Source organism: Miniopterus natalensis, chromosome 8 (assembly GCF_054644295.1).
Source record: "Miniopterus natalensis isolate mMinNat1 chromosome 8, mMinNat1.hap1, whole genome shotgun sequence".
Taxonomy (NCBI): domain Eukaryota; kingdom Metazoa; phylum Chordata; class Mammalia; order Chiroptera; family Miniopteridae; genus Miniopterus; species Miniopterus natalensis.
Window position 1 is genome coordinate 82,333,480 of NC_142088.1, and position 27,692 is coordinate 82,361,171.

The following is a 27,692-nucleotide window of genomic DNA, read 5'->3' on the forward strand; positions in this document are numbered from 1 at the left end:
TTCAATGCCTTAAGCATTTAAAATTTTTTGATTTTCAGTGGATTTTTAAATTTTTATTAATTTAAATCAAACTGGCGTCATGCTGGGAAGCAAGACCTCAAAATTCTCCCTGTAGTGAATTATTCATACTTCTGAGCACGTGGACAATGATATTGAAGGGCCTTTAACATCTCTTGAAACTTTTGGATGACACATAAAAAAGCAAATGAAATTTGCTGTTTTCAACTTCAGAGAAAACAAGGCTGTAAAATAAAGGACATAATTATAGTCACCCTTCAGCTCAGTATTGAGCAATGTTTAGGTATCATGTAAACTCTATTAAACAAAAAATGAATTAACAGACAAGAATATGTACCTTGTATTACTTTGTTTTATAAATATACTTGTTACAAAATTAATTTGCTTTTTCTCTCTTTTTCCAGAAGAAATGTATTGGGTATGTTGACAAAAGAACTTCCAGCCTAAGAAAAAGTCTTATAAGACTTTATTTGAGCCAAGCTGACAATTGTCAGGAAGCAAAATCTCCATAGACTGAGAAAATGCTCCAGAGAATGGCAGTTTTGCAGCTTATTTTACACATTAGAATCAAAGGAGGAGACAAAAGGAGGGTTACATGAAATCCATTGATCGAAGATTAAGGGGGTGGGACTGGATAAAAAATAAAACGGAGAGACGCATACTTCTTTTACATTGGTGGGTAGAGGGTAAGTTAACATTTACAGTCCATAGCGATGGTATGTGGGCCACAAGATAATAATGAGGGGTTCTATGGTCCCCAGCTCTGGTTCTGGCGGTGTGCCTTGAAGGGTCTGGAAAAGAAAATTAATTTGACATTTCAAAGGTATGTTATCTTAGATGCACAAAGACAATAGACAATTTCAAAGGTAAAAATTGACCTTTGTTAAGGCCTAGGACATGACTACGCACCAGGACCTGCTTTTAGTTAGGAATTTTTATCTTCAGGCTATCCTTTCTGGTTACTTTCAGTCTCGGAGTTTATAAGGCCTGCTATGCAGGCCTCCCCCAAATCCGTCGGGTTTATTTAGTATGTGGCCCCTTTTTAGTCCTCAGGTTGTACAGTACTGGCAGAGTTTATTACAGTTTTGAAGTGCTTTCCTACACAATTTATTACAACTGTGAACAGATGTACTGATGAGGAGTCCCAGGACATGCAGCAGCTGGGTGTGGGAAATGGGCCTGAAACTCAGTGTAGGTCTCTTTCTTCCATCTATCCATCAACTGGCCTTTACAGAGCAACTACTACTTACTGTACCTTACTATGTGCTGGTCCAAGGGCTAGCTGGATACCCAACACTTGGTGTCTTCTGCGCACACAGCAGTGGAGAAGACAACAGATGAAGAGAGGAGAATAACAAATAATACATACAGTGATGATCACAGCTTGGTTTGTCCACATTTTCATTCAGGAAACCATTGTAAACATTTATATGCAACACTCTGGGGTTAAAAAGACAGTCATCAATCCGTCCTCACAGAGCGCTCACCAAGAGTAGCTGGTGCAAGATCTGGACTTATTTTCCATAATAAAAGACAGAAAGTGGCAAGCGGTATGAAAGTCAAAGACAGTGCTATAGAAGAATACAGAGCAAGAGGTCACTTCTGGTTAGGGATAGGTCAGTCACAAGAGGATCTGGGAGCCAGGGCTGGCACGGGCAATGCTCCCCAACATGTAATCAGAAACGGGGGAAGGGGGAAGATGAACAAAACCATCAGGTACATAGCAGAATATTCATTCTTTAAGGCAAACTCATATTCCACTTCCTTAAATGTCACAGTAATTCTACAAACATGGAGCAATGTTATAACAACATTCTTCATTAATGTTGCTGTATCATTCAATCGAAAGAATAACTTCCCTCTTCTATATAACCTTCTGGAGTACCTCTCAAAGAATCCCTTGTGGAATGAACCACTCGTCTTCTACTTGGACTCGAGTTCTACCTCTAAAGCAGAATGCTACCGTTTCCCAGTTCTCCACTTACTCAAGGTTAATGTACAGAATCTCCCAATTTCCCTCATAAATTAAAGAAATCTTTGGCATCTGCTGGTGCTACAAAAGCAGCCAAATTAATAGACTCTAGAGATACAAAGGCATTGGGTATATGGGGAGGGAATGGTGGTTGTGTGATTCCGCAAACAGTCCTTTACTTCAGGTATAAAAACCTCCAGAAGGCTGTCCCTGGAGTCCTGGACTTGGATTCTAAGTCCTGTCTGCCTGTGGCAATGTGGTTTAACTCTACCTGAGAAACCCTCTTCCTGAGGTCAAGCTGGGCTTACTTCAGTACCCATGCCTCTCAGAAAGCCTGGCCTGACTTAATGGGCTGTGCACACCAATTATACCCATTAGTAGCTTACAGTTCTGGAGGGTTCACACTGGCCCAGTTCCCACCTACACCTAGCACTGGAGGACAATCTGGATAGTCACAGCCATCTAGTCATTTCAGCTTATGCTGGGGCCTGGGCAAAGCAATTTGAACAGGCTGCCTTAGAGATTCACATTCCTGTCACAAAGCAGGAGATTCAGCTGCCTGGCTCCTAAATGGCAGGGCCAAGATTCAATCTCAAGCCTGTGAAGGTTCCAGTGTCAGCACTCTGGGTTACTTCTTTGGTTGGGGACCAGAATGACCATATTGGGGCTGGGGGTTTGACAGGCAACAGCAACTTGAGTGACTGACAGGGTGAACTTGAGAACTCTGATTTAGTTCCGCAAATCAATAGTGAAGTTTTGAAATTGGAGGCATCACTCGTTTTTCAGTTTGCTGTAGCCTACAGAACCTACATAGAAACAGAGGGAGTAAGCAGCAGAAAGGCAGCGATCCTAGAATCTTTGTCAGAGCTTCATTTTAGAATAAGGAAAAATATTTGTTCCTCAGGATGCTACTACTGGTTCCTTGTACAGCACTGGTTTAGAGTCAAGTCCTTCAGACAGCTCAGTGAATAAATAGTATTTCAAAGCCAAATATTGAAGCCAAGGCCATAGACCTTGTATTAATCTGGAAACAGCTTTACAGCACCTCCCCCACCCCACCAGAATTAGCACTACTGCTCTCTAACCAGGTGACTTAGTTCACATTTCAGACAGTAGGAATAGCTAATAATACAGTCTTTTTTTTAAAATCCTCAACCAAGGATATGTTTATTGATTTGAGAGAGAGGGAGACAAACATTGATGTGAGAAACATCAATCAGTTGCACTTTTGGTGTATGGGATGAAACTTCAACCGAGCCGCCAGTCAGGGCGGCATTTTTGTTGTAGTGTCACCACCACCACCACGCCCCACCCAGAACACAATGATGTGGAATTCGATGCTGTTTGTGTTATAGGTAATGTGGAATCATCTCTAGAGTCATTTCTCTTGAAGAAAAAAATCCTCACACACCTGAGTTGTAACCAAACTGTTTAATCAGTTGCTCAGTTTATTTCCAAAATTATCATATATCCCTGACATCTATTATGTGGCCTTATGCTTATGACTTCTGCCAAGTTTAAGGGCCTCAGAACTGAATATTTTAGCAGAATGTGTTTGTGTTTGAAAAACGTGTCATTTTCCTCCAAACATGTCTCATATTTCTGGGCTATGCAAGAATAAACATTTTCCTTTGGATCAGAATATATCAATGTCTCAGGGCTGTTGTTTGGATTAATGTCACCAAATGGTATCTTAAATTTGAGTATTTTTTGCCCCTCTTCAGTTTTTAACTTTATGGAGAAGGTCAGTTTCATTGGGAAAGCTAATGAGACCTGTGAACCTTCTTTCCAAAGTCTAAACTTGAAAGGGTTCATGAACCGTGGTTCAGGAAACTTTGCTCTAAAAAAATCAGTGGTATTGCTTACAAACACAAAAAAAGATACAAGTGCAATGCTATTGGAGGTCATGAACACCACAAGAATATACAGCCTCACTGGTTGGCTGTCTTTAAAAATAGGACTGTTACTATTTAAAATTTTTAAAAATTAAAAAAAGGCGCCCTGGCAGGTGTGGCTTGGTTGGGCATCGACCCAAGCACCAGGTTGCAGGTTCAATTCAGTTAGGGCACATTCCTGGGTTGCAGGGTTGTAGGGGGCATGTAGGAGGCAGCCAATCGGTGTTATGCTCTCACATCAATGTTTCTCTCTCTCCCCCTTTCCCTTCCTCTCCCTCTAAAAAATTATTTTGTAAAAAAAGAAGAAGAGGCAGGACAAAGAACAATTTTTACCCATTATGATTTATTCTCTACAATGATTTGCACTCAGAAGTTATATAGCCAAGAGGCAACCAAGTGTAATACGAAGAATTGGTCTGAAGTCCTTGCACTTGAAGGCCATACAAAGTCTCTTGCTTCAGGGAAATAGGGATGAAAATTAACAAAAAACAGCCTACAAGCTCCTTAGGCTCCAGAATCTCAACAGAAAATAACAGTTAGTGATTGTAGGTGTAACATGGAAAACAGATCTTGTGCAAATATTAACACCCAGGACTTCTGTATAGATGATTTTCACTATAAACAATAAAATGTCTCAATGACAAAGCTTTCATGTTGAAAGGGTCTCTAATGTGAATTGCTTTAATATTTATTATGAAGCAAAAACATTTAAGAGCCTCACAGTAGAAACAATCCAACACCGACAAACTCTAGTGATCAGACATTCTCTTTTAATGTAAAACAAACACAATTCATAATTACACAGAGAATGTCCTAGCTGTGGGTATTATGAAACAAGCTAACTTTCCAGACCAAAAGGCACTCACAGCTAGGGATTAAACAAACTCTCAACCAAACCAGCCACATTGGGTTGGTTCCTTGAAAACAGTGGTCACCTACTGTTCAGCTTGAGCAGCCCAAGGACAAACAAAACACCAAGCAAAAAACATCCCTTTCTCCTCACACCTGCCACTCACACATGTACCACCACCCTCATCACCGTGTTGGTTAAGCGTGTGGAAAGCAGTTCAGTTCTAGTTCAGAGCTGTCTTCCCCCTATGCAAAGCTGCCACATGGATGATCCAGACCTAGTATTTTTTCCTGAGAGCCACCTGCCACACATCTTTATGAGGTGACCATGACTGAATACTTCCAGACTGCTTCCTGACTAGGCCCCGTTTAAGATGGACACGTATAGTGCCATTCTTGACAGGGCCAAATAATTTTCCTTGGTCGACTCCTGAGTCCCCTTGACAAGCAAGAGGACCTCCAGCATCTCCACTGCTGGCCCTATATGGAGCGTGAGGCAATGTGCAGGGAGTAAGGCTTCTCCAAGACCACTGAGCCCAATGCAGTGTGGTGGGTTTAACCAGCCAGATTCTGGTGCACTGATTCCCCACCCTCCCATTTTGTGGGTTCAAAAATTTCTGTTCATTTTTTTAAATGGCAGGTATCCTACCCCACCCCTAATAAAATAAAATAACACACTATACATTGGGGAAGACAAATAGGGCAACATTTCTACAAGAAAAAATAGGTTTGAAGAGCATGGCACTGTAAAAGCTTGCATGACCAGTTTCACTGAACATGCTCAGGGATAAAATTTTAGCACCAATTTTTTGTTTTTAACCTTTAGAAATGAAACAACTTTTAACATAGAACACTTGAACAGTAATGAAGTGTAGCCCTATATATCAATACTGTTGTACAAATTGAAGGTGGGTGGTTTAATCCCGAACTGACCACCCTGACATCAATCCATGGCACCTAAAAGGAACTGTCATCATATTTGTAACAAGACATTTATTATTCTCAGCAGCAGGAAATCATGAAACAATCCCTTCATCTTCAATAGCTTTTTTTCATTACCTCTGCAAGGGACAAGTGGCAGGAAGCGAGAATGCAGCCCAGCTTGGGCATCCTGATGTCAGCCCATTGCCCCTGCACACTCCATGGCCTCATGAACAGAGGATGATGCCAAGCAAGTGTGCCCACCTTTATTCATCTCTCCCAAGAAATGAGACAGCTATGCCTGAAATAGCATGTGTCATTTCTTAGACTGTGTCCCTGCCCAGCCCCCACCCACAATTCCTGGCAGAAGAAAACTCAAAAGATCTTTTGGCTTGACTACTTGCCCATTCTGGAAAGCCACACCATCTCCACATAAACTTTTAAAAATAAATTAAAAAACATTGTGTCCACCAGGTTGACATCCAATCCACTTCACGAGTTCTCTAAGCATGTTGTTGAAAAACAGTATATTGCCCTTAGGGTCTTTTCTTCCAACTGGCCACCTCTCCCAGTGCAGTGCCTCTGTTACAATGTTTCCAAAGCATCTTCTAAGTCTTTAGCTTCTATAAACTCTGCCACCAAATGAGTGAAGAGTAGGCAAGAGGGAAGAGAAACTTGCCGACAGCTATTTAGAGTCAGCAGCAATGGGAAAGGGAAATATGCCACATGAAACACTGCATGACCTAGAATAAAATGAGCTATTTGGAACTCTGCCCTGTGGGGTGAAGATTCCCAGTATATCAGGCAAGATAACGATTCACCTTCTTTAATTACACAGCTTTGTTCTAAAATCCTGTAAAGGACTAAATCATCAACTGTCTTCTCACTTCTACAGGGAAACTAGAAAGAGGAACTTCTCTGCTTTCAAGTCCCTCAAAGATGTTTGCCTGAAAAGAAAAAACAGCTTGGAGACCCTGGATTCTCTCCTGTGACAATGTGTCTTTCTAAAGCCCAACCCAGATGCTTGTTTGAACATCCGTCTTCTAGATGCAGCTATAGGCACTGCTACCAGTAGGAGTGAGGTAGCCGGGTGTAAGGAAGAGGTCTCTCCTTTCACACTGCATGCAGCAATGATGTCAGGACCTCCCGCAGGCATCCCAGTTCATTCCTCAGCAGGTGACACCACAGAGCTCTCTGTTCAGTACCAGGAGACGCAATGCAAGAAGAGTGCCAGAAAATCCAACTGATAGTAGGGTTAGAATTAAAACCTTCGAGGTTGATTGAGCAATGAGATCTGCCACGCCATCCAAAGGGCTTTCGATCTTGATGTGGGTCTCTGTCCAGGAGCCTCAAAGGACTCACAGTCCCCACGTTCAACCCCCACATGGCGTCCACTTATGAAGCATGGAGGTTGTAATCAACTGTTGGTATGCAATAAATGGGAGTTTAAAAAAAGGAATTTAAAATAACCTAAAAATGTTTCTTGTTGGTCTCCGTTGCCCAGACTGCCAAGGGAATACATCTACTTGATCTGGGGAAGCTATAAGGGAGCATGTGGGGTAAGCCTTCAGGAATCATGAATTCCAGCTTCCACTGTGTAGCCAAAAAACAGACAGCCATGTGCATGCCGAGGGTCTTCTGAACCCACACAGCAATTCTCACTAGTCATGGAGGAGCCCCAATCAAACAGAACCCCATAATGAGGAAAGGCTAAGATAAGGCTTGGGCCCCTCAAGTTCTGTTTCATTCAATATAACCCCGCCCTCCCGCCCCACCCCCGAGTCAGCTGGAGGCAGACTTGGCAACGGAAGCTAGCATCATAAAATGGTGCAGTAATAGAAGTAACTGGACCAGGAAGAGGAGGCATCTGCTCCAATGATGTCATAGCCATTGGTGGCCACAGGGGGGTTGGACTGGTCATGCAGCCTTGTGTCAGGAGTAATGATTGTAGAGGGGCGGGGCATGAAGAGTGCCATTCTGGAAACAGTGCTGTCGAGAAGCAATATATTCTGCATAACTGATTGTCACCTTCTCACTTCGGTACCTGTGTAAGGAAACAGGCAAGGGTATTATGAACCCCAAACACTTCATTCAGTCAATTCACTCAGCAGAGAAAACCAAAAGCTTATTCCACATTTTGAAAGAATAAAATGGAAGACCAAGAGCAACCTTATTTACAGAAAATGAAAGACAGCACAAGAAAACAATGTTGTTATTACAAATGAACAAGATGAAAAAGCACAATCACAATACCCCTGAGAATGTGTTTTCTGCACATCCCACTTTTAAACACTATATATGCTGATAAGGCTGCTCTTAAGCAATCTGCTACTGGGGTCTGAAGGAAGAATTTCAAGTCAAATTACATGGGTGGCAGACTGGAAGATGACTGCAACCAATGCCCAGTGTAAACTGCAAATCTTTCAGGTTAAAATGTGATAAATTGACAGAAATGCAACCTCAATTTGCAAAAAGCAACAAACAAGTTATTTATAACCAAAAGGGCACAGATACCTAATTCTGGGTCAAATTCTCATGAAGCAGGTTAAAGGATCCTGGGGCTATACAGGACAAGTCTCAATTCTTGGATGAATATGCCATATATCACAGGGTCATCAGGACAGAATTCATAGCACTGTGGCTTTGCTCTGGAAAGAGCCATGAGTCAGGATGCGAAGCATGGGGTGTTACAAACCTATGGAGCCTACTACAGACCACAGGAGCTGGGTGTGACAATCCTTACCCAGAGCCATCTCTTTCCCACTGTAATCACTCCTCCACTGCAAGGTGATTATTCCTGAATTTTGACAGGGAAATGGCTGTTCAAATAAATTATAATAATAATAAAATAATAATAATGCTTTGTATTTGAAGCTTTTTGTTTTTTGTTTTTGGAATCCAAAGCATTTCAAAAACACTGGGTTATCTTCCAAATAGACCTGTGAGGTCTATATGATTATTCTGCATTTTACAGATCAGGGGACCAGAGGCCCACAGAAGCCCACAGAAGCTAAACCTCTCTTGTTTTTTATTTCAGTAGGGATGGGAAGAGAACTGACATCTACTGCCTGGCCCTGGTCTAGAAATTCCTCATATATTACCTTACCACAACCTGAAAAAAAGGCCTAAGGCATTATCACTCACTTTTTATAGACAGGAAAGTTTTTTACACTCAAGAGGCAGAATAAGTGACCCAGGTCACATGGCTAAGTGGTGGAGCTGAGCTTCAGACCCCAACTCTATGTACATTCTACCACACTAGGCAGCCTCCCCAAAAAAGCATTCTCCCCAAACAGGCAGAGGTGTTTCCTTTTAACTCTTCATAAAAAGCATTTCTGACTACTCCTTTAACATGCCACCTGACTGCGTCAGCCTCCCCCAGTGGGTCTGGCACAGACACCCACCACTTGCTCAGTGGCCTCGCCCTGCTTCCACCTGCACTCAGCTTAGCTGTAGGGACACTCAGGAGGCTGGGGAATCTTTGCCTTTGCTGCCAGAGCCTCAACCTCACCAAGAGACAGCAGAGACATTTTTTTCTTCCCCTTTCCATCAGAAGTACCCTCCATCCAAGCTCAACTAAATTAAAACGACAAGGAAAATGAGACGGGTTTACCTGGTAAGTTTGATCGTTTTTCTGAATTCACTGGTAATCGGCGCCTTAAAGCCACCTTTCCTGAGCAAGGAGTCTATTGTCTGGATCTGATCCCAGTCTGAGGAGAGGAGACACACACTGAGGTCGTGAACAATGACAGAGTGGGGCATCTCTAACACAGGGAGAGGGGAGAAGTGGCCACACCTGCTGGGGAGGGGCAGAGGAAGCCCTGGGCCCTGAGTTGTCTGACAGTTCAAGGAAAATCCTGGAGACGTGAGATTATGGCCTGATACAGCCATACGGCTACCTCCAAGCCCCTGCTCCTGCACCTTTCCTGTCAGAGGTTATCCCAGTGTAAGTACCTAGGAACAAACAAGGTCCCAACTTAGACTGGCTTGTTGACCTAGTGCTGGTAATCAGGGCTGTTCTGTGGAAAAGAGAATTCGAATTCTGCAGCTTCCACTCCTTTGTGTGGCTGGCCTTCCTTCATTCTGATGATTTCTAGGAGTCCAGTTTTCTATTATAGAGACTTGACAGTAGGAAAGAAGCTACTCCTTTAAAAAGGATGGGAAAGTTGTTCACATATAGCTGTTGTGTTGTTCTTGCATATTTTTAACAGGTAAAACTAAATATATCAAATTAAAAACCAAATAAAACTCCCTAAATTATTGCAGTATGTACCACTTTTTAATTTTTCCAATCATTATTCAAATGCCAAAAGTAATCTGATTATTTACCTAAGTTATCATCACATCTCAGTATTAGAAAATAGTTATGGGGTGCCCCCCTGTAGAGAAATGTGAGATTTATGATTCCAAATAGGTGGATAAAAGGTTTCCATTTTATGTCACATCCTCACTGCTTTTGAAAAAGTTTAAACACAACCCAATAAAAACCAACAAGGCAGCTCGCTTTCCACATAGTTCATTGACATGTTGAGCTGGACATTTCTATTTCAGGTTCCCATCTAACAAATATAGTGTGCGTTAATTTACAGAGTAATTTAAAAACAGAATTCCAAGAAAGAAAGAAAATGAGGCTGCACACCACAGAATGCATAAGCAACATTTAAAGGTATTGTTTTAAAGAGAAAACCTGTCCAACCTATTTCCGACCTCCAATGTCGCAATTTAAGAACTTACTAACTACCAAGTTCTTTTTTCCCCACACCCCCAATACTACAGGAGAAATTATGTTTTGCCTTTTTCCAAGTATAATACTGTTGTTTTTTTGTTTTTTGTTTTAAATATATCTTTATTGATTTCAGAGAGAGGAAAGGAGAGGGGGAGAGAGAGAGATGGAAACATCAATGATGAGTCACTAATCAGCTGCCTCCTGCACGCCCCTGACTGGGGATCAAGCCCGCAACTCGGGAATGTGCCCTGACCGGGAATCGAACCCCGACTGCCTGGATCCTAGGTAGACGCTCAATCGCTGAGCCACGCCCGGCTGGGCTATAATACTGTTTAATAATTCATGACCAAGAGTCCATGAGCTGAGATGGGCAGCTTCCCTTTACATTGAATTCCACAATGTGTCAAGTTGATTGGTAGAATTTTGCTACAATTACCAATCTTGGGAGATAAGAAAAAAAGCTATTCACTAAAAGTCAAACAAGCAAGTAAGTAGAACACTTTACCCCTTTTCTTTTCCCAGCTTCCGTATCTTTTAATGTTTACTGCCCCTTCCATAGGAATTGGACAGATATTAAAAGGGTGCTCATTCTTAGCAGCAGCTGGGCTGAAATACCACACACCACTTTTCTGCCCATTAGTCAGCAACACTATGTACAGTAACTTTCACCGAAATTCCATTTGTCCAACTCACCTTGTTCCTTAGCAACCTCAGGTAAATATGTGGCTGTACGTTTGACACCTTTTTCATTGATGAATTCAATTCGAATCCCATGAACCCCTACCTACAGAAAAAACACACACAACCAAATAAATGGCACTTATTTATTCTAAAGGAACTTCAGCCATACACATATAAACTGACACTGTCTCCTGACCAGCTTGACCCAGGTCTGAGAAAAGGAGAACCTCTTGATTTTCATCACTAATGAATGCTCTCTCAAATACAGAAGCCAAAAAAAATAGCTTGAGGTGTGATTCCACATGTAGTCACCTGAGAGTATAACGTTTATAGAAATAAATTCTTTCAATAGCTCATCTGATAATCTTGAATATTCTACCTTCAATCTATCCCATTAAATGAACATGCCACAGGGTTTTGATCTGGGCTCACGACTCTTCACAAGTGACTCTAAATAACAACTTTCACTCATGGGCTCACCACGAGGGATCTGGAACGCTGTGCTTTACCCTCACTGCTACTTGGCAGGCACAGGAGAAGGATGTGAACCAGAATGGACTGGGAAGAAGGCAGAGCAGCCTTCATAATTCTTTCTGCTTCTACTACTGTAGAACCTTTTCTGTCACCTATGTTGCCCATAACTGCTTCCAAACTCAGGTTTCACATTCTTATACCCTCTCAGTCAAGGAGATACATCACCATGTACTAACCCGAACCCAAATGCAACGAGAGATGCAGAGTTCCAAATGCAGCTGTTCTCACCTCCCAGTCCAGGTAATCACTGGCATCCTCAAAGTTAGTAAGGAGGGAGACAGAGCAGGAAAGTTTAGGCAGCTCCTCTCGGGTCAGGGGGGGGAATCGGCTGTCCTTAAGTGCACTGCAAGGGGACAAAAAACGTAAGTGAGGCTACTCTGGAGGTGGGAGCATGTGACTAAATATTTATGACTTGAGCTATGCAGAGAACTTCTATCATCCATTAATGCTAATGTGCTAAAAAACAACTTGATGCTATTAACTGTTTATACTGGAACTGGTAAGTGACTCACCAGATTAGAGCCTCCACATTTCCTGATTACCAAACAGAGAACACTCATTCTTTATTATTTTGAAGACATAAAGTCAGGCAGTTGTTTTTGATTCTGTAGATAAATTTGATCGTGAATGTTTCCACCGATTTTATGCCTCGTGTAATTACCTGGTTAACGTGTATTCCCTGAGTCCTGAATGAAGATTCATGGCTGAGAAGGTCCCAATGCAGCCACGAAGCCGCTTGTCCCGCCCTGTCTTCCATGTCACAAAGAGTGGACTAAAAAAGCAAAACACAAAACACTCTCCAGCCCCAAATCAATCATGGATAAGAACAAAACCTTGGCTTTATTCCTGTTCATTTGTTATTCCCCAAAAGGATTGTTTTCTGAATTGCCAGCTATCTGAAGGACTCCTCCTTTCTGGGAGTCACGAAGTCCCTTGCGGGAAATGGAGAGGACAGCTCTCTGGGCAGCCTTTCCCATGTGCCTCGCTGACACATGTATGTGCTATGCTCCTCTTCCTCTGTCCAGTACTTTTTTTTCTTCTAATTCTCCATGTATTTCTCCTCTTCATGAAGACACACTAGGCCTGTACACCACCTCCTCATCTGCAAGCACTCCCTGCAACCCCACACTGTTTCCATAATTATTTCTGCTGCTGGTAACCACAAATATCTCCTGCTCATAAATGTTCAGAAAAGAAAAAGTGTTTCCTGGAGAGCTTAGTATTAGCAGAAGTTGCCATTTTCTGTTTCCAGGCAAAAGTCATGCTTCATTAGGATGCATCAGATTGACAGTGACAGGTTTTTAGAGGTCACAGGTCTGTCCCTCTTCCTGAGATTCCTCCATGCTCCTATGCCTTCACCTCCTTGATTCTTGATTAAACTTATAAAAAAATAACTTAAAATTTTAAAGTTACCTACTTCTTTGATCACTGTTACAAAGCAGGTCTCCCACCTACACGTCTTTCCCCTGCACTAAAACACTTGAACAGCAACCAGCCAGAGTTACTGTCTTAAAACCTACTCAAAAACTCCAAGTATTCCACTGTCTGCAGGAGGGAAATATGAGTTCCCAAAAATAATAACCCATACCCTGCAACGCTACTCCTAATCTCCCAAACCTGTGTCCCTCTCCTTTATAGAATACTCCTAATCCCATTCAGACCAAGTCTAAGCATCTCCACCTGCTCGATAGAGCTTTTTTGACCACGATAACCTACCGCAATACTGCCCTGGACAGTTAGGAATTTTTCTCTTCATCTCTTCTCCTCTGACACACACAGGACAGCCTTCCCCTCTACTCTGCACAGTGTGTCACACACTATTTAACTTTGGGCTTGTGGTCTACCTACTCAACGAGTCACCCAAGAACAAGGATCTTTCTTCATGCCCCTCCATTCCCTACCCAGTAGGCTGTGCAATGCCTTAGTACACCAAGGAGTGATCTCAGATCAATGAGTGCTCCAAAAGCATCTCAAAAAAAACAAAACTCAAAAAGCTTTTTCAAGGCAGCTCAGAGCTGCTTCCAATTCTGAGAAAGGAGCAAACGCTGGCATGAGCTTCTTCACTTTACACTTTATACACGTACTGTTTACATCACTGGCACATGAGAGGGCTAGAGACAAACAACAATCTTGAATTAAAAACAATATAGCAGATTCTGACATTCTGGGTGGGGTGCCAGAAGTCCACCATGAGATTACCATGGGATCGCCAATAAAGTGAGGGGACCCTTGTTAAAAGCCTCACAGCTCCCACTAAATAAGCTCCTAGTCTCATTGGACTTCAACACTACCAGGGTCCACAATGATGTGATGGTGTGGCCTCTACTTGAGAGATAAGTGACCTACCCAGAGCCATTTGAAGCAACAGAAGAGCCAAGAACATTACTGATTTCCAGAACATTACTTTAACAAGCCCACACCCCCTCCAAATATAACCCAGTCCCTTCTGTGAACACCCTAGATATTGCTGGATGTTCCTCATCGTCCTACTTCTATCACCCTTTGCCCAAATCATGTTAAAGCTTTTTTAAGTAGTAGAAAGATGTCACCCTGCCTTTCTCACTGTCCCCTGCCCTGGTGGATTTACTCACTAGGGGTCATTGGTGAATCTAGGAAGTCGTGGCTGTGGAAAGCCATAGAGGTGACAGTAGAGGACGTCAAAGCAGTAGCAGCACATCTCTGCAGTCACCACCAGATTCTTGGTGGTATTGGCAGTTCCATTGGGTCGGGGAAGAGGGCTCAGAGCTCCCGATGCGGGATTCATTCGTGTAATGGGAGAGTTTCCAGGTCCCAGAGTTAAGTCCGACACATTCTCCCGACCACTGCTGCCATCCACATGCTGGTGGTTTTGAAGAGGTCCTGAACTAGAGCCGGGGACAATTGTGGACTGATTCCCGTGAGTGTGCGTTCCACTTCCAGATAACTTGGGCTTCTTGACCCCACAACAACCTGCTGCCAACTTGGGCTCGAGTGGAGGAACACAACGTCTTTTTCCCATCCTGATTCAGTGCTCGAGGTCCGGAATGCTACAGAACCCTAACCAAAGAGAATAGGTAAGCATTAACTCAAATGATTAGCTAAAAAGAGAAAAACCAAAAGAAAGAGTCTCCACAGAGACGCAAGAGTCATCAACTCTCTCTCTCACCAGGTCACATGGTCACAAAGGGTCAAAGACCAGCAGGGCTACAAGAAACCCTGAGTTCCAGGGCAGGAACTCCCAATCCTTTTCCTAAAGAAGAACGTTTTATTTTCCATAAAGCTATGATCACCACGGGCGGAGGCAGACAGCAAGGTTCTCTCTTGCTCAGGACTCTCCTGGGCAAAAGGAAGGGTGGGGTGGCAGCCACTGTGAAGCTAGATGATGGAGGACATTTCAAGACTGGCTAGAAGATTGCATTTGACCCACCAGACTCTCCACCAGGTTGCTTTCTCTATCACTTTAGAGGATCCCAGAGGAACTTTCATGGTTTTCCTTGTTGGCCACATCCTTTCAGCATTTTCCTCATCACTAACCTAAATATACATGTAACTTCAGCCCCAGATTTTAGTGAAGGTGGAAAGCAGTTAACTGCCACTCTGGAAAGAACCCACTTCTAACACAAGGCTCCCATCTTTCTGCCCTCACAGATATCATTCTTCAATGACACTCATTTTCTTTGGTTCTCAGAACTCACTCCAATTTTTACACATCTCTCTATCTTTTTAAGACCTCATTCAAGAAACGCTACAACCCAGTATAAAACCTTTATTCATACAAATGACCCAAGCTTCACAGTCCTTTTGTGAGGTAGCCATTCTGCCCTGTCATAGCAAAGCAAACATAGGCAATGCCACTCAGCCTAACACAATGTGGCATCAGATGAATCGGCCAGAAAACCACAGTGTGTCATCTGGTGGGAGGATCTTCTTACTAAATTTTTTTCTTAAAAAGGCTAAGGTAAAAATGTATAGCTATAACATGACTGAGATCCTCTTTCTGTTGTGTCCATAATCAACACAATCAGGAAAAAGAGATCCTAGTTATTTCAATATTGATTATATCAAAGTTTATAAAACATTCTGTTAACTTGAGAAAAGTATACTGTTTTTTCTCAAGTCATTACATTTTAGTTTTAGCCTTCCCCCAAATAATATATGTATTACTTTACCTAAAATTTTTTTCTGACTTGAACACAGGGCACATAACTGTCTTTTTAGGCATTGCTCTACAACATAGTGTTTTGGTTATAAATTCTACAGCCTTTTAAGTCAAATTAGATATTTACCTATTTGCAATGCCATTATTTCTATAAAAACAGCCTATCACTTTAAGTTGAATGAGATACAAAAGTTCACAAATACTACTTGTTTATGTTTGTGATATATGCTGATCCATAATAAAATACACATTTTTGTGTCTAGGCCAATTCTTACTGAGATGAAAGTTGTTGTTGAGGAATAATACCTTGTACACTTCGATGTCTGGCTTGAAACAGGTTTCTTTTTAAGAAAGCCTTATGCACTCGATCCATTAAAACTTCCAAAAACTATACTGCTTCTGAGCATGGACTTCATTGTCTTGTTCAGACAATTAAGAGAGGGAGCAGAATGTCTTGGTTGAATAATACTGACTCCAGAGCCAACTGGCCTGGGTACAAATCCTAATCTCTTCAGGATTACCTCTTTGACTCAAGTTTCCTCACCATGGAATTAACAGTACTTGCCTTGTGGGGTTGTCAGGAGAATGAGTTTAATATGTGTGAAGTGCTTAATACAGTGTCTGGCATGTGGTGTCAAGTTTATTCAGCTGCTCTCACCACCTGGGCTTTGTTTAACTGCTCCAACCAGTATGGAACTCCTGGAAGGCCAGGACTTCACTGTGTAGTGCTTGCACCGAAAAGGTGCTCTCTAAACAGGGTTTCACAGAGCCCCCAAATCACTCAGCAAGGCAGACAATGTGACCATCATTTTACATAGGTGGGACCTCAAGCTTAATAAGCCAGACTACCTGCTCAAAGCTAGACTGCGACTAAGTGGCAGAGTTAGAACTAGGACCACAATCTATCTGTTAGACTCCAATGCCTCAGTTTTCCCATCAAGTCACAAAGTGTGAGGCCTGCCAATACCAGCCATCGGATCCAGTCCCTTTACTAAGGGCATGATGAAAAACAAATTACATCAAGGGTATATTAAAAACTAGCCTAATAGTTTGCAGAATCTTGCCAACAAAAATGGAGCAAGAAAAAATATTCAAAACCAACACCTCAGCCATCACTTGGACAATTACCAATTCTCCTGACACTGTCCTTTGAGTTCACAATGGATGTCACTGGCCTCTGAGCTCTCATTTAACTTTCTACCTTGTATGTAACAGTACAGAGGGGGTTTAGGATATGTGTTGAATGAAGCAGCAGAAGAATCTCTAGAGAGCTGGAGTTTTAACATGCCAACAGGGCCGGGAAGCTATGTCTCCAGAGAGCCCCTAAATTCAAAGAAACAAAGAAAAGCGATGAAACACAAAGGTTAAAAAAAAGAAATCTTTCCTGATTCTCATCACGTCAAAGCACACCTGAAGGAAGAGCTAAATGTTATGAGATTGTAGCAACTCCGGTGCTTCTTAGCAGGTGTGATGAGCTACCCGACGAGTGAAACAACCTAGAACAGCACAATAGAAGAGATTTTCACACCATGCCAGGGCAAAAGACCTGAAGTCTGGGAATATTCTGCCTATACACAATGTACAACCAGTGATCTGCAGTGGGAATGATCACAACAGATTAAATTTAACAATCCCCCCCCCATCTATAATTTGAAATCAATAGAACCAACCTAAATCTTGTGGCTCTTTAAACCCAAGCAAATCTCAGGAGGCCACTAAACAATTCAATTCATCTTCTCAAGTAGTAACCAAAGGCACTGCTATAGACTCTCTGCATCAAAGATATATTAAAGGCACTGCTTTAAAATTTTATCCTATAAAATTAAGTCTATGAAAACTTCTGGTCAAGATGGCAGAGTAGGTAAATGCAGTACTTACATTATCCCACAACCACACAAAAATTACAACTAAACCACAGAACAACCATCATTCAGAACCACCTGAAATCTGGCTGAATGAAATTTTAACAACTAGAGAAATAAAGAAGCCACCCTGAGCCCTACATGGTTTTGCTCAGTGGTTAGAGAGCACATCGGCCCACCGACTGAAGGGTCTTGGATTCGATTTCGGTCAAGGGCACCGTACCCAAGTTGCAGGCACCATCCACAACCCAGGTTTGGGTGCTGCAGCAGGCAACCAATGGATGTGTGTCGCTCACATTGATGTTTCTCTCTCTCCCCTCCTTCCACTCTCTATGAAAAGCAATGGAAAAAATATCCTCGGGTGAGGATTAAAAAAAGAAAGAAAAAAAAAGAAGCCACATTGAGATGGGTAGCGTGCAGTGGTTTAAAACAGGGCTGGATATCTTGGCTCTGGAGGTTTCCCTGAAGAACGAGAGGTCCAAGCCTGACACCAGGACCCCCCAACCCAGGGTTCCAGAGCTGGGAAGAGAAGTTCTCACAACTTCTGGCTGTAAAAATCAGCCAGGATTGTGGCTGAGTGACACAGAGGCTGCTAGAGCCCCAGACAGTTACTCTTAAAAGGCCCATGCAAGACTTACACAGACTCACTCCCACTAAGCTCTAGCATTGGAGCAGCAGCTTGAAAAGTTCGAGGGATATACAGGGAGGAATTAAATTGTCTGGCATCAGGGTAAGAACTGGGGGGAAGTTTTCTCCCAGACAAAAGTGCTGGCAGAGGTCTTTGTACATTTGCTGAGAACTCCCCACCACAGTGCTGACAGATAGTCACCATATTTGAACATCAACCTGGCTTACACTGTTCGCCCAGCCCTGGTGAGTACCTGAGATCCTGCCCCACCCAATTCACAGCCTCATCCAAGCTGTTTGCAGTGGCTTTTCCATATGAATGGCCTGTCCTAGCTCAGTCTTCAGACTCCCCTAAAACCTATCAAACAAGCAACAGCTGGCGTCAGCATGTCCCATACTTTTCAATAAGGGGCCCCAGGCCCAGCACTAGCAGCAGCCTGCCTTGGTTCACAGCTTGGCCTCTCCTGGGAACCTCCAAGCCTAACACAAACAGCAGGCATCTGAAGATTACTCTGTAGCTTGTGCCGGGTGGCACCAAGCAGCCCACAGGCAGTAGCTGACTTTGCAATTCCCAGGAGGCCCCAGAGACAGTGTACCTAGTGGTCAGTTTCAGACAACACCAGATTATCATCCTACCACTCCCATGAGTGACACACTCAAGGGGCAGACTTGGTGAGGACCAAAGCCCCACTGAAGCAAATCCTGCTTCATAGAAGTTTCTCCTGCACAGCAGCAATTCCGTTGTAGTTACAGCCAGTAAGCACAGTCAGTTGGCCTGGGGGTTAATTTCTCCCAGTGACACCAACAGCAATCAAGGCTCAACTACAACAGGGCAGTGCACACAGGCCACACAGGAGAGCACCTAGAAGGCCTAGCTCAGGTGACTGGGGAGGCTGAGCCACTGGGCCCTAGAGGACACCTACTACACAAAGCCACTCTACCAATTCTATGAAACAGAAGCTCCGCCTAATACATAGAAAGAAACACAGGGAAGCAGCCAAAATGTGAAGATAAAGAAACCTGTCACAGCCCGGCCAGGCATGGCTCAGCGGTTGAGCATCGACCTGGGATCCAGGTGGTCGGGGTTCGATTCCCGGTCAGGGCACATGCCCAGGTTGTGGGCTGTATCCCTGGTAGGGGGCGTGCAGGAGGCAGCCGATCAATGACTCTTTCATCACTGATGTTTCTCTCTCTCTCCCTCCCTCTCATTTCCTCTCTCTGAAATCAATAAAGATATATTTAAAAAACAACAACAAAACAAACAAACAAAAAGAAACGTGTCACAAATGAAAGAACAGAAGGAATCTCCAAAAACAGAGCTAAATGAAACGGAAGCAAGCAAACTACAAGATACAGAGTTCAAAACAATGGTTATAAGGATGCTCAGGAACTTAACGAGAATTGAAAGAAACTTAATGAGAACCTCAAGGTACTTAGTGATAATTTCAAGAAACTTAGAACATCAACCACATAAAAAAGGACCAGTCAGAAATGAAGAAATGGATACATTAACTGAAATAAAGAATAATTTACAGGGAATCAACAGTAGATTAGAGGACACCAAGAATCAAATCAGCAATTTGGACTATGAGGAAGCAAAAAACACCCAATCAGAACAGCAAAAGGGAAAAAGAACCCAGAAATATGAAGATAGTGCAAGGAGTCTCTGGGACAACTTCAAGCAGCCCAGTATTTGCATCATGGGGATACTAGAAGAAGAAGAGAGGGAGCAAAAAACCCCCCTGAAAACCTATTTGCAAAAAATGATTACAGAAAACTTCCTCACCTTGTGCAAAAACCAGGCATACAAGTCCAGGAAGCACAGAGAGTCCCAAACAAGAGGAACCCAAAGAGGCCCACACCAAGACACATCATAATGAAAATGCCAAAGGTTAAAGACAAAGAGAGAATCTTAAAAGCAGCAAGAGAAAAGCAGTTAGTAACCCCACAAGGGTAACTAACCCATATGACTGTCAGCTGATTTCTCAACAGAAACTTTGCAGGCCAAAGGGAGTGGCAAGAAATACTCAAAGTGATGAAAAGCAAGGACCTACAACCAAGATTACCCAGCAAAGCTATCATTTAGAATTGAAGGTCAGATAAAGAGCTTTCCAGGCAAGAAAAAGCTAAAGGAGTTCGTCATCACCAAACCAGTACTGTAAGAAATGTTAAAGAAACTTCTTCAAGAGGAGGAGAAAAAAATAAACAAACAATAAATCCAAATTTATCAACAACTGACTCTAAACATCAAAATAAATGAACAAGGAATCTAATGAACAAAATAAACTGATGAATAAAATAGAACTTAAGGCACAGAAACATGGAACAGACTGATGAATCTCAGAGGGAAAGGGAGCGGGAAGAGATCAACCAAAGAACTTATATGCATATATGCACTACCCATGGACACTAACAATAGGGTTGTCAAGTCCTGAGGTGGGATCCGGATTGGGGGGGGGGCAATGGGGGGGAAAAGGAAGGATATCTGTAACACTCAACAATAAAGATTTAAAATAAAATGAAAAAACTTAAAGTTATGGGAAATTCAAAACTTAAAATTAAAAAGCATAATGAACCCAATATCCAGCCTTAATAATTTTAACATATGGTCAATTTTTTTATGTTTTTATAGATTTCAGAGAGAGGAAGGGAGAGGGAGAAGGAGGGAGGAAGACACAAACATCAATGAGAGAGAAACATTGATTGGCTGCCTCCTGCACACCCCCTACTGGAGACTGAGCCCAAAACCTGAAACTCAGGGATGTGCTCTGACAGGCAAATGAACTGGAGACCTGGTGCACTGGTGCATGGAATGACGCGCAACCAACTGGGCCTCACTAGCCAGAGCATATAGCCAATCTTATTTCATCTACATTCTACCTACTCACTCCATCTCCCCTCCTCCACTGAATTATTTTGAAGGCATGTTTTTAAGGGGCCAATATTTTATTTACCTGCCAGTATAAAGCAAATATTAAGTGAACTATAATGAAGAAGTGTCAACCTATGAACCAGGTGGTCATGGTTCAATTCCTGGTCAGGGCACATGCCCAGGTTTCCGCTTGATCCCCAGTAGGGGGCATGCAGGAGCCAGCCAATCAATGACTCTCTCATCATCAATATTTCTATTTTTCTCTCCCTCTCTCTGAAATCAATAAAAACATATTAAAAAATAAAAACAAAAAAGAGTATTAAGTAGCCCTGGTCAGGTGGCTCAGTTGGCTGGAGAGTTGTCTCGTTTCTCCAAAGTTGTGGGTTCGATCTCTAGTCAGGGCATATGTCAGAAAGTAACCAGTGAATGCGTGGATAAGTGGAACAACAAATCCACATTTCTCTAAAAATTTAAAAAAAGAAAAAAGGATGTTAGGTAAAACAGGGTGCTGGTAGCAAATATTTCCTATTTACAACATTAGCCACTACACACTAATTTCATACAAACCTTCTCTTTGTCAGCTGGCACGGCTCAGTGGTTGAGCGTCCACCTATGAACGAGGAGGTCACAGTTTGATTCCTAGTCGGGGTACATGCCAGGATTTCCAACTCCAGCCCCAGTAGGGGGTGTGAAGGAGGCAGCCTATCAATGGCTCTCTCATCACTGATGTTTCTATCTCTTTTTCCCTCTCCCTTCCTCTCTCAGAAATCAAAAATAAATAAGTAAATAAATAACAAAAAAACTTTCTCTTTAGGTTGGAAACTCTTCTAACCCTACTCCAACACAGCAGGCATCTCACCACAACCCAGACTGAGTCCCAGACTCAGCTTCCAGGACCACCCTACAATGAGTGGAGACACTCATTTTTCCAAGAGCTTCGCATCTAAGAGTACAGTGTAAGATACCTCAGAATAACAGAATTTCAACACAATAGACTAACCTGCTGTCTGACCAGTTTAAAAAACAAAAAAAAAACACACCTCTAAAGACATATTCAACATCTCTTCTAAAAGACGATATGGAAATTTCTTACTCTTCCTCAAAATGTCATAAAAACTACAACTTTGATCATAGTAGGAGTTAACTGAATGGCTACTATAAAGTCAGTTCATCTGAAATAACTGGAATTAAGTGTAAAACCCTTGCTTTACAGACACATATGTCACTGAGACCCTCTCAAGCCTTCAGATGGTTACTTTCAAAGCTAAACTCACCTGGCCAAGAGGTCCCAAGTTCAATTCCCTGTCAGGCCACACGCTTGGGTTGCTGGCTCAATTCCCAGTAGGGGATCGAGCAAGAGACAGATAATGGATGTTTCTATATCTCCCTCTCTCTTTCTCTTAAAAATAACTAAACTCAAGGGCCACTCTGACAGCCAGTAGTAGTGATCTCATTTTCCTCTGTTCACTTGAGATCAACAAGAATGAGCTAGGTAAAATGAATTTCTACCAGATGGAGACAAAGTCAAACTTCCACAAAAAGCTGGAGAAAATAAAAGGAATTACTGTTTTACCTCTGCACTTCAGACCTCCTAACCTAGTAAGTGTCTAAGTATGCTCAGTGTTGAAAAGTTACCATAACTTTACTTGACATGCAACACTGAAGTGTCCTGCCCTTCCTTAGGGTACACAACAAAGGCCAGATGGCAACTTTTCCTCCCTTTCTGCAGAGAGACCAAGCAGGGTTTTACACCCACTTCAATTCCAGCCAGTACTGAAATCATCCTCACCTTTAGTCTCAGAGGCTAGGTGGCCTTTGTTTTATCTTTCATAAAACCTAACACGGTGCCCTGCATATAGTATACACACCAGCAACCTTATCTACAAATCTCCTAGTAATTTCATTTAAGTTTGTCTTTTTTATAAAAAGAATGTTTATGGCAAAACCTAATCTTTAGACACTTGATACCATTGTGATGCTAACTGGAGAGTGTATCAGAAACGGAAGCTAAATTCTAAGTATCTATTCTTATCAACAACGTCAACTCTACTCAGCCCAAACCTAGGAATGGTTCAATTCATAGGAAAATGGATAGTCAATGTCGACAATTAATTAAAAAATTAGGCCAAATATCCCCTACATTAACTTTGTTTGATTTATGCTGGTAGCTGTCTTCTTTGCTAAAACACATCAGTAACTGGTCAGTCCTGAAACTGGTCTCAAGTGATATTCAGGTTGCTCAAGGCTTTCCTTGGACAGGCCATACCTACTTTCTAAACTGCACTTGAGAAGAATTTTCTTTCTTTTTGAATTGATGGGGCACTTTAATTTGCCTGGAGGGCAATTTATGATTTCAAGAGTTAATACAAATGATGTCTTAAAAATTGCTGATGTTTACAGACAAGGTATAAAGACCAGTATTCAGGGGAGGACACCCTGACTAAAGTGGCTGGCTGGGTGGAGGACCTTCCTCCTTTGATGGGGGGGGTGTCTCTTCCAAGACTCCTAAGTCATTGTAAACAACAAGGTGACATGCTCCCAGAGCAGTTCCCATCTTGAGAGGACAAAACCTAGGCTTTGGTGTTACAGTCTAGGCTCAAATTCCAACTATGACTTGCCACATACTAAGCTAGGCAAACTCAGGCAGGCTGTCACATCTGTATAGACAGGGTTATTTGTGAGCAGTCAATGAACAACACATGAAGAGCATCTAGTAGTTCTTTGGCTTATAACTACTATTTATTAAAGTATCTGCTATAATCAATACTACCACTACCTTTACTAATAAAAGTAGGGTCCATTCCAAAAACAACATAGCTCTGAGTTCTTACCATTTCTACACAAATAAGTGCCTTCATAATAAAATTCTATTAAGAACCACCTTGTAGTCTAAAAGATTGTAATATTAACATGTAATTATTACTCCAATGACCTTAATGCTTTCGTCTTTGAAGAGTAACGATTTCTAATAAATCATCCACTGTTCTTTTCACTGTGAGTGCTGGAAAGCGTAAAGAAAGAATACTGGGCGGTCTGCGAGTTGTACACAGTTCTATTCTACCTGGTTCCTCTTTTAAGTTTATATTAAAAAAGAAACTAAACTTGCAAAATATGCTATCATTATAGAAGTCTTGATATATATTGAATACTAATAGAACTACTGTGTCAAAGTTAGATTTCAAACAATAATCAGATTAAAGTATCTACAAAAGCCTGGAGGTGGAAAAAAAATCTAGTTTCACCTTTTGAAGACAAGCCTCAAAACAGTTTACTAGGGGGCATGACCTTACAACAAAGAAAGATTTGTAGTAGGAAAGAGGCAAAATGAGGTCTCTGCATTTTTTTCTCTTATTAGTGTACAGATGTCTGTTCAAATCAAGCTTTGTGAGAGAGTTAAATAACAATTCCATCAGATGAGTTGTGAGATAGTACCTGAGATACAATTCTGGCCTACTTATGGAACTATTCCAGTAATAGTCAAATGAAAAATCCACAAACATTCTGGTAATCATTTCAAATACTCATTTCCATATTTTTGAAACCCCATCACACACAAACTACTTGCCGTGTAAAAATTTCCCCTGCAAAATGTAAATCTACCTATATCATCGCTTTAAAAGTTACAGATTTAGAAAATTGCACAGAACTATACATTTTCATGTCAACTTAGCTTAAAGAAAAAACGTGAATATAGGCGTCAAAAGTTGTTTTGTTTTTAGAACCCCTCCTTTTACTATGTGAGGTGCTAGATCTTTCTGGCCTCAGTTCTTTCATTTGTAAAATGAAAATATTTCTTCCCTGCCTCCCTCACAGAGGGTTTGTGAGGCTCCCATAAGATATGAAGCACTCTGAAAAACTCTCTAACAAGTGTTAGCACAGCATTATTTTTTCTAAGTATATTTCTATCAATTTCAGAGAGAGAAGGAGAGGGAGAGAGAGATAGAAACATCAATGATGAGAGTCACTGATCTGCTGTCTCCTGCACACCCCCTACTAGGGATCGAGCCTGAAACCCAGGCGTGACCACCTGGGTCCTGGATTGATGCTCAGCCACTGAGCTATGCTGGCCAGGCTGTATACCATTATTTTTGTTTGTTTGTTTTTAAATATATTTTTACTGAAAGAGGAAGGGAGAGGGAGCTAGAGAGAGAGAAACATCAATGATGAGAATCATTAATCAGCTGCCTTCTGCAAGCCCCCTGCTGGGGACTGAGCCAGCAACCCAGGTATGTGCTGTGACCGGAAATCAAACACAGGTCTCCTGGATCGTAGGTCAAGGCTCAACAGCTGAGCCATGCCAGCTGGGCAGCACACCATTATTAATAAACTCAAAGGAAGCCCTGGCAAGGTAGCTCAGTTGGTTAGAGCACTGACTTGTGCACCAAAAGGCTGCAGGTTCAATTCCTGGTCAGGGCACATACCTAAGTTGCAGGTTTGATCCTTGGTCGGGGCTAGTATGGGAGGCAACCTATTGATGTTTCTCTTTCTCTCCCTCCCTCTCTCTCTAAAATCAATAAACATACCCTCGGGCGAGGATAAAAAAAATTTAATATATAAATTCAAGGGGACACAACAGTAATGAAAACTTTTCCAGAACTTTGTTTACATGTAGAATTTTAATTATTTTAAAGATAATAGGATCACTGTAACAGATTTAGGGCAAAATGTTCCAAAAATCTCTGAACATTATAACTATATGGAAGGAAGAGACCCAATAACTGATCTTGATAAGAACTGTACTGAGTTATGCTCCTTGGTTGTGTAAGAAAATAAAGAGTAATTTGGGGAGGGGCAGAGACAGACTAAAGATAAAGATGGTAAGTGTAACGCTACACATCGGTCTAGGTCACTCTACTGGGATTATGAACAATAAACTTGTCTTTACATATTTAAATTATTTTAAAAGAGAGCAGGTAGAGAGAACTTCATCAACATTAAGACCACCACATGGAAGTAGAAAAATCCAAGTGAAAAAAGTACAACCTACACTCTAAAGTCCTAACACAGGCCTAAAACAAACAAACAAACAAAACAATGAAATTCTATTCTGAATATCCAAGGTAATACTCACTGAAAGCAGAAAGTGTATATTGCCAGGGGAACAGCTATAACAGAGGAGGGGAGCTATTTTGTCTCTGAAATGAATTTTCTTCCTTCCGATTCCATTCCTTCTTCCTGTACCTAAGATGGAAATGCAGGTGCAGTGAATGAACAAAATCAAGGTAGTGTAGATGTAAGAGATGGTTTTTGAAAACTACAACTCAACAGAGCAATTTCTAAAAACACAAATAGCTAAGAGACAGGCTGGCTCTCTTTACTACAAAACATTTCAAAATCTAAATATAAGGTGGCAATGGCAGTCCCACACACTGAATCACCTCATCCTTGGCATCATCACCAAGAAGTGAGGACACTGAGGATCAAAGGTTTTACTGAACCTGAACATGAGATACACATTAAAACTTTCTCCACCACTAATTTAGATCAAAACTTGCTCTCAGGGCAAGATATACCATTTCAAGGCTCTCCACTGGTTTCAGAATACAAACATATTTCCAAATCCTCTGCTGCAAAGATGGTGCTGAAGAATTACTGGACAGCAGGACAGGGTCCTGCGGACATGCCACCTCGTTACCCCAGGTGGAGATGCTAACTGTTGGTAAGAGTCATCCATCCTTACTCTTAGTCTCGCATAAATCTCCCCACCCCCTAATAGTAGGGCACTGAGCTACTCCCAGTGATGTAAACAGGAGACTCCAGGCCCCACCCGCTCCGCCCGAGAAGAGGGCAGTGAAAGAGGATCGGCCCACAGGGACGGGGTAGGGTGGCACAGCGAGGTCAGGTCAGGACGCGGTGGGGAAGGGCAGGGGATGAAGGGCAAGCCCCAAGCCTGGGAAGGAGAGAGGTATAAAGTCCAGAGAGTAGAGGGGGAAAGACAAAGGAAATGGGGGCTATAGGTGGGCAAGGGAAGAGAGACTGAGGGTGGGGTTGGCCAAAAAAAACACCAACAAAACAAAACAGGAAGAGGAGTGCGCGCGAAAGAGTGAAGCAAGAGGACGAGACGGAGAGGGGAAGGAGAGGCCGGGGGCGGGGGAAAGCTGGCCGGGGGAGGGCGAAAGGTAGGAAAGGCGGTGGGAGAGAGTACGGGCAGCGGGGAGGAGTTGGGAAGACCGCCCAGCGACGGGTAGGGCGGCGGGGCCGAAAGGCGGCGGTGGAATCCGGGCGCCGGGGGGGGAGGAGCGCGGGGGGTGGAGGGGAGGGGAGGGGGCGCCGGGCGGGTGGGGCCTCCGGCAGGAGCCGGGGACCACCAAACTTTACCCGGACCCGCAACTGTTTCCCGGAGGCCGTGCCAGAGGAGCGAGAGCCTCGCCTCGCCCAGCAGCCCCGGGCAGGGGCGTTCGCCCGCCCTCCCGGCAAGGCCTCCGACCCCCGCCCGCAGCCGGGCCCGGCGGCCCGCGGGCCTAGCCGCCCGCCCCCGCCCCCACGCCGCCCGGCCCTCGCCGCGACCCCGGGACGGCACCGGCCGCGTCCCTCGGCGAGCAGGCCCGGCGGGCGAGGCGCAGCCCAGCTGCCCACCTTCTCTCCTGGTCCAGGCGC

The 27,692-nt window shown here is 42.9% G+C and overlaps 1 protein-coding gene across 2 annotated transcripts; it reads right to left on the reverse strand.

Annotated features, from left to right (window-relative positions):
• Positions 1 to 4,211: 4,211 nt before the first annotated feature.
• On the reverse strand, positions 4,212 to 27,692 carry AMMECR1L (AMMECR1 like). 2 transcript variants are annotated; one of them, XM_087819944.1, is made up of 8 exons: positions 27,672 to 27,692; positions 26,167 to 26,276; positions 14,188 to 14,632; positions 12,258 to 12,368; positions 11,825 to 11,939; positions 11,075 to 11,165; positions 9,269 to 9,365; positions 4,212 to 7,699 (listed from the first exon to the last, which is right to left on the reverse strand). In XM_087819944.1, exons 3-8 carry the CDS (start codon positions 14,592 to 14,594, stop codon positions 7,588 to 7,590), a joined length of 933 nt encoding a protein of 310 aa, XP_087676070.1. In that variant the 5' UTR covers positions 14,595 to 14,632; positions 26,167 to 26,276; positions 27,672 to 27,692; the 3' UTR covers positions 4,212 to 7,587. The 2 variants fall into 2 exon arrangements, with proteins under 2 accessions (XP_087676070.1, XP_016057186.1); XM_016201700.2 differs by lacking the exon at positions 27,672 to 27,692 and adding an exon at positions 26,609 to 26,718.

Bases quoted from the DNA above. Each gene is read 5' to 3' on its own strand.
- AMMECR1L (XM_087819944.1), bottom strand. From the start codon at position 14,594: ATGGGAAAAAGACGTTGTGTTCCTCCACTCGAGCCCAAGTTGGCAGCA. The intron at 11,166-11,824 runs GTGAGAACAGCT...TTTTTTCTGTAG, and splicing joins GTGATTACCTGGACTGGGAG to GTAGGGGTTCATGGGATTCG. The intron at 7,700-9,268 runs GTAAACCCGTCT...TTCCTTACACAG, and splicing joins AAAACGATCAAACTTACCAG to GTACCGAAGTGAGAAGGTGA.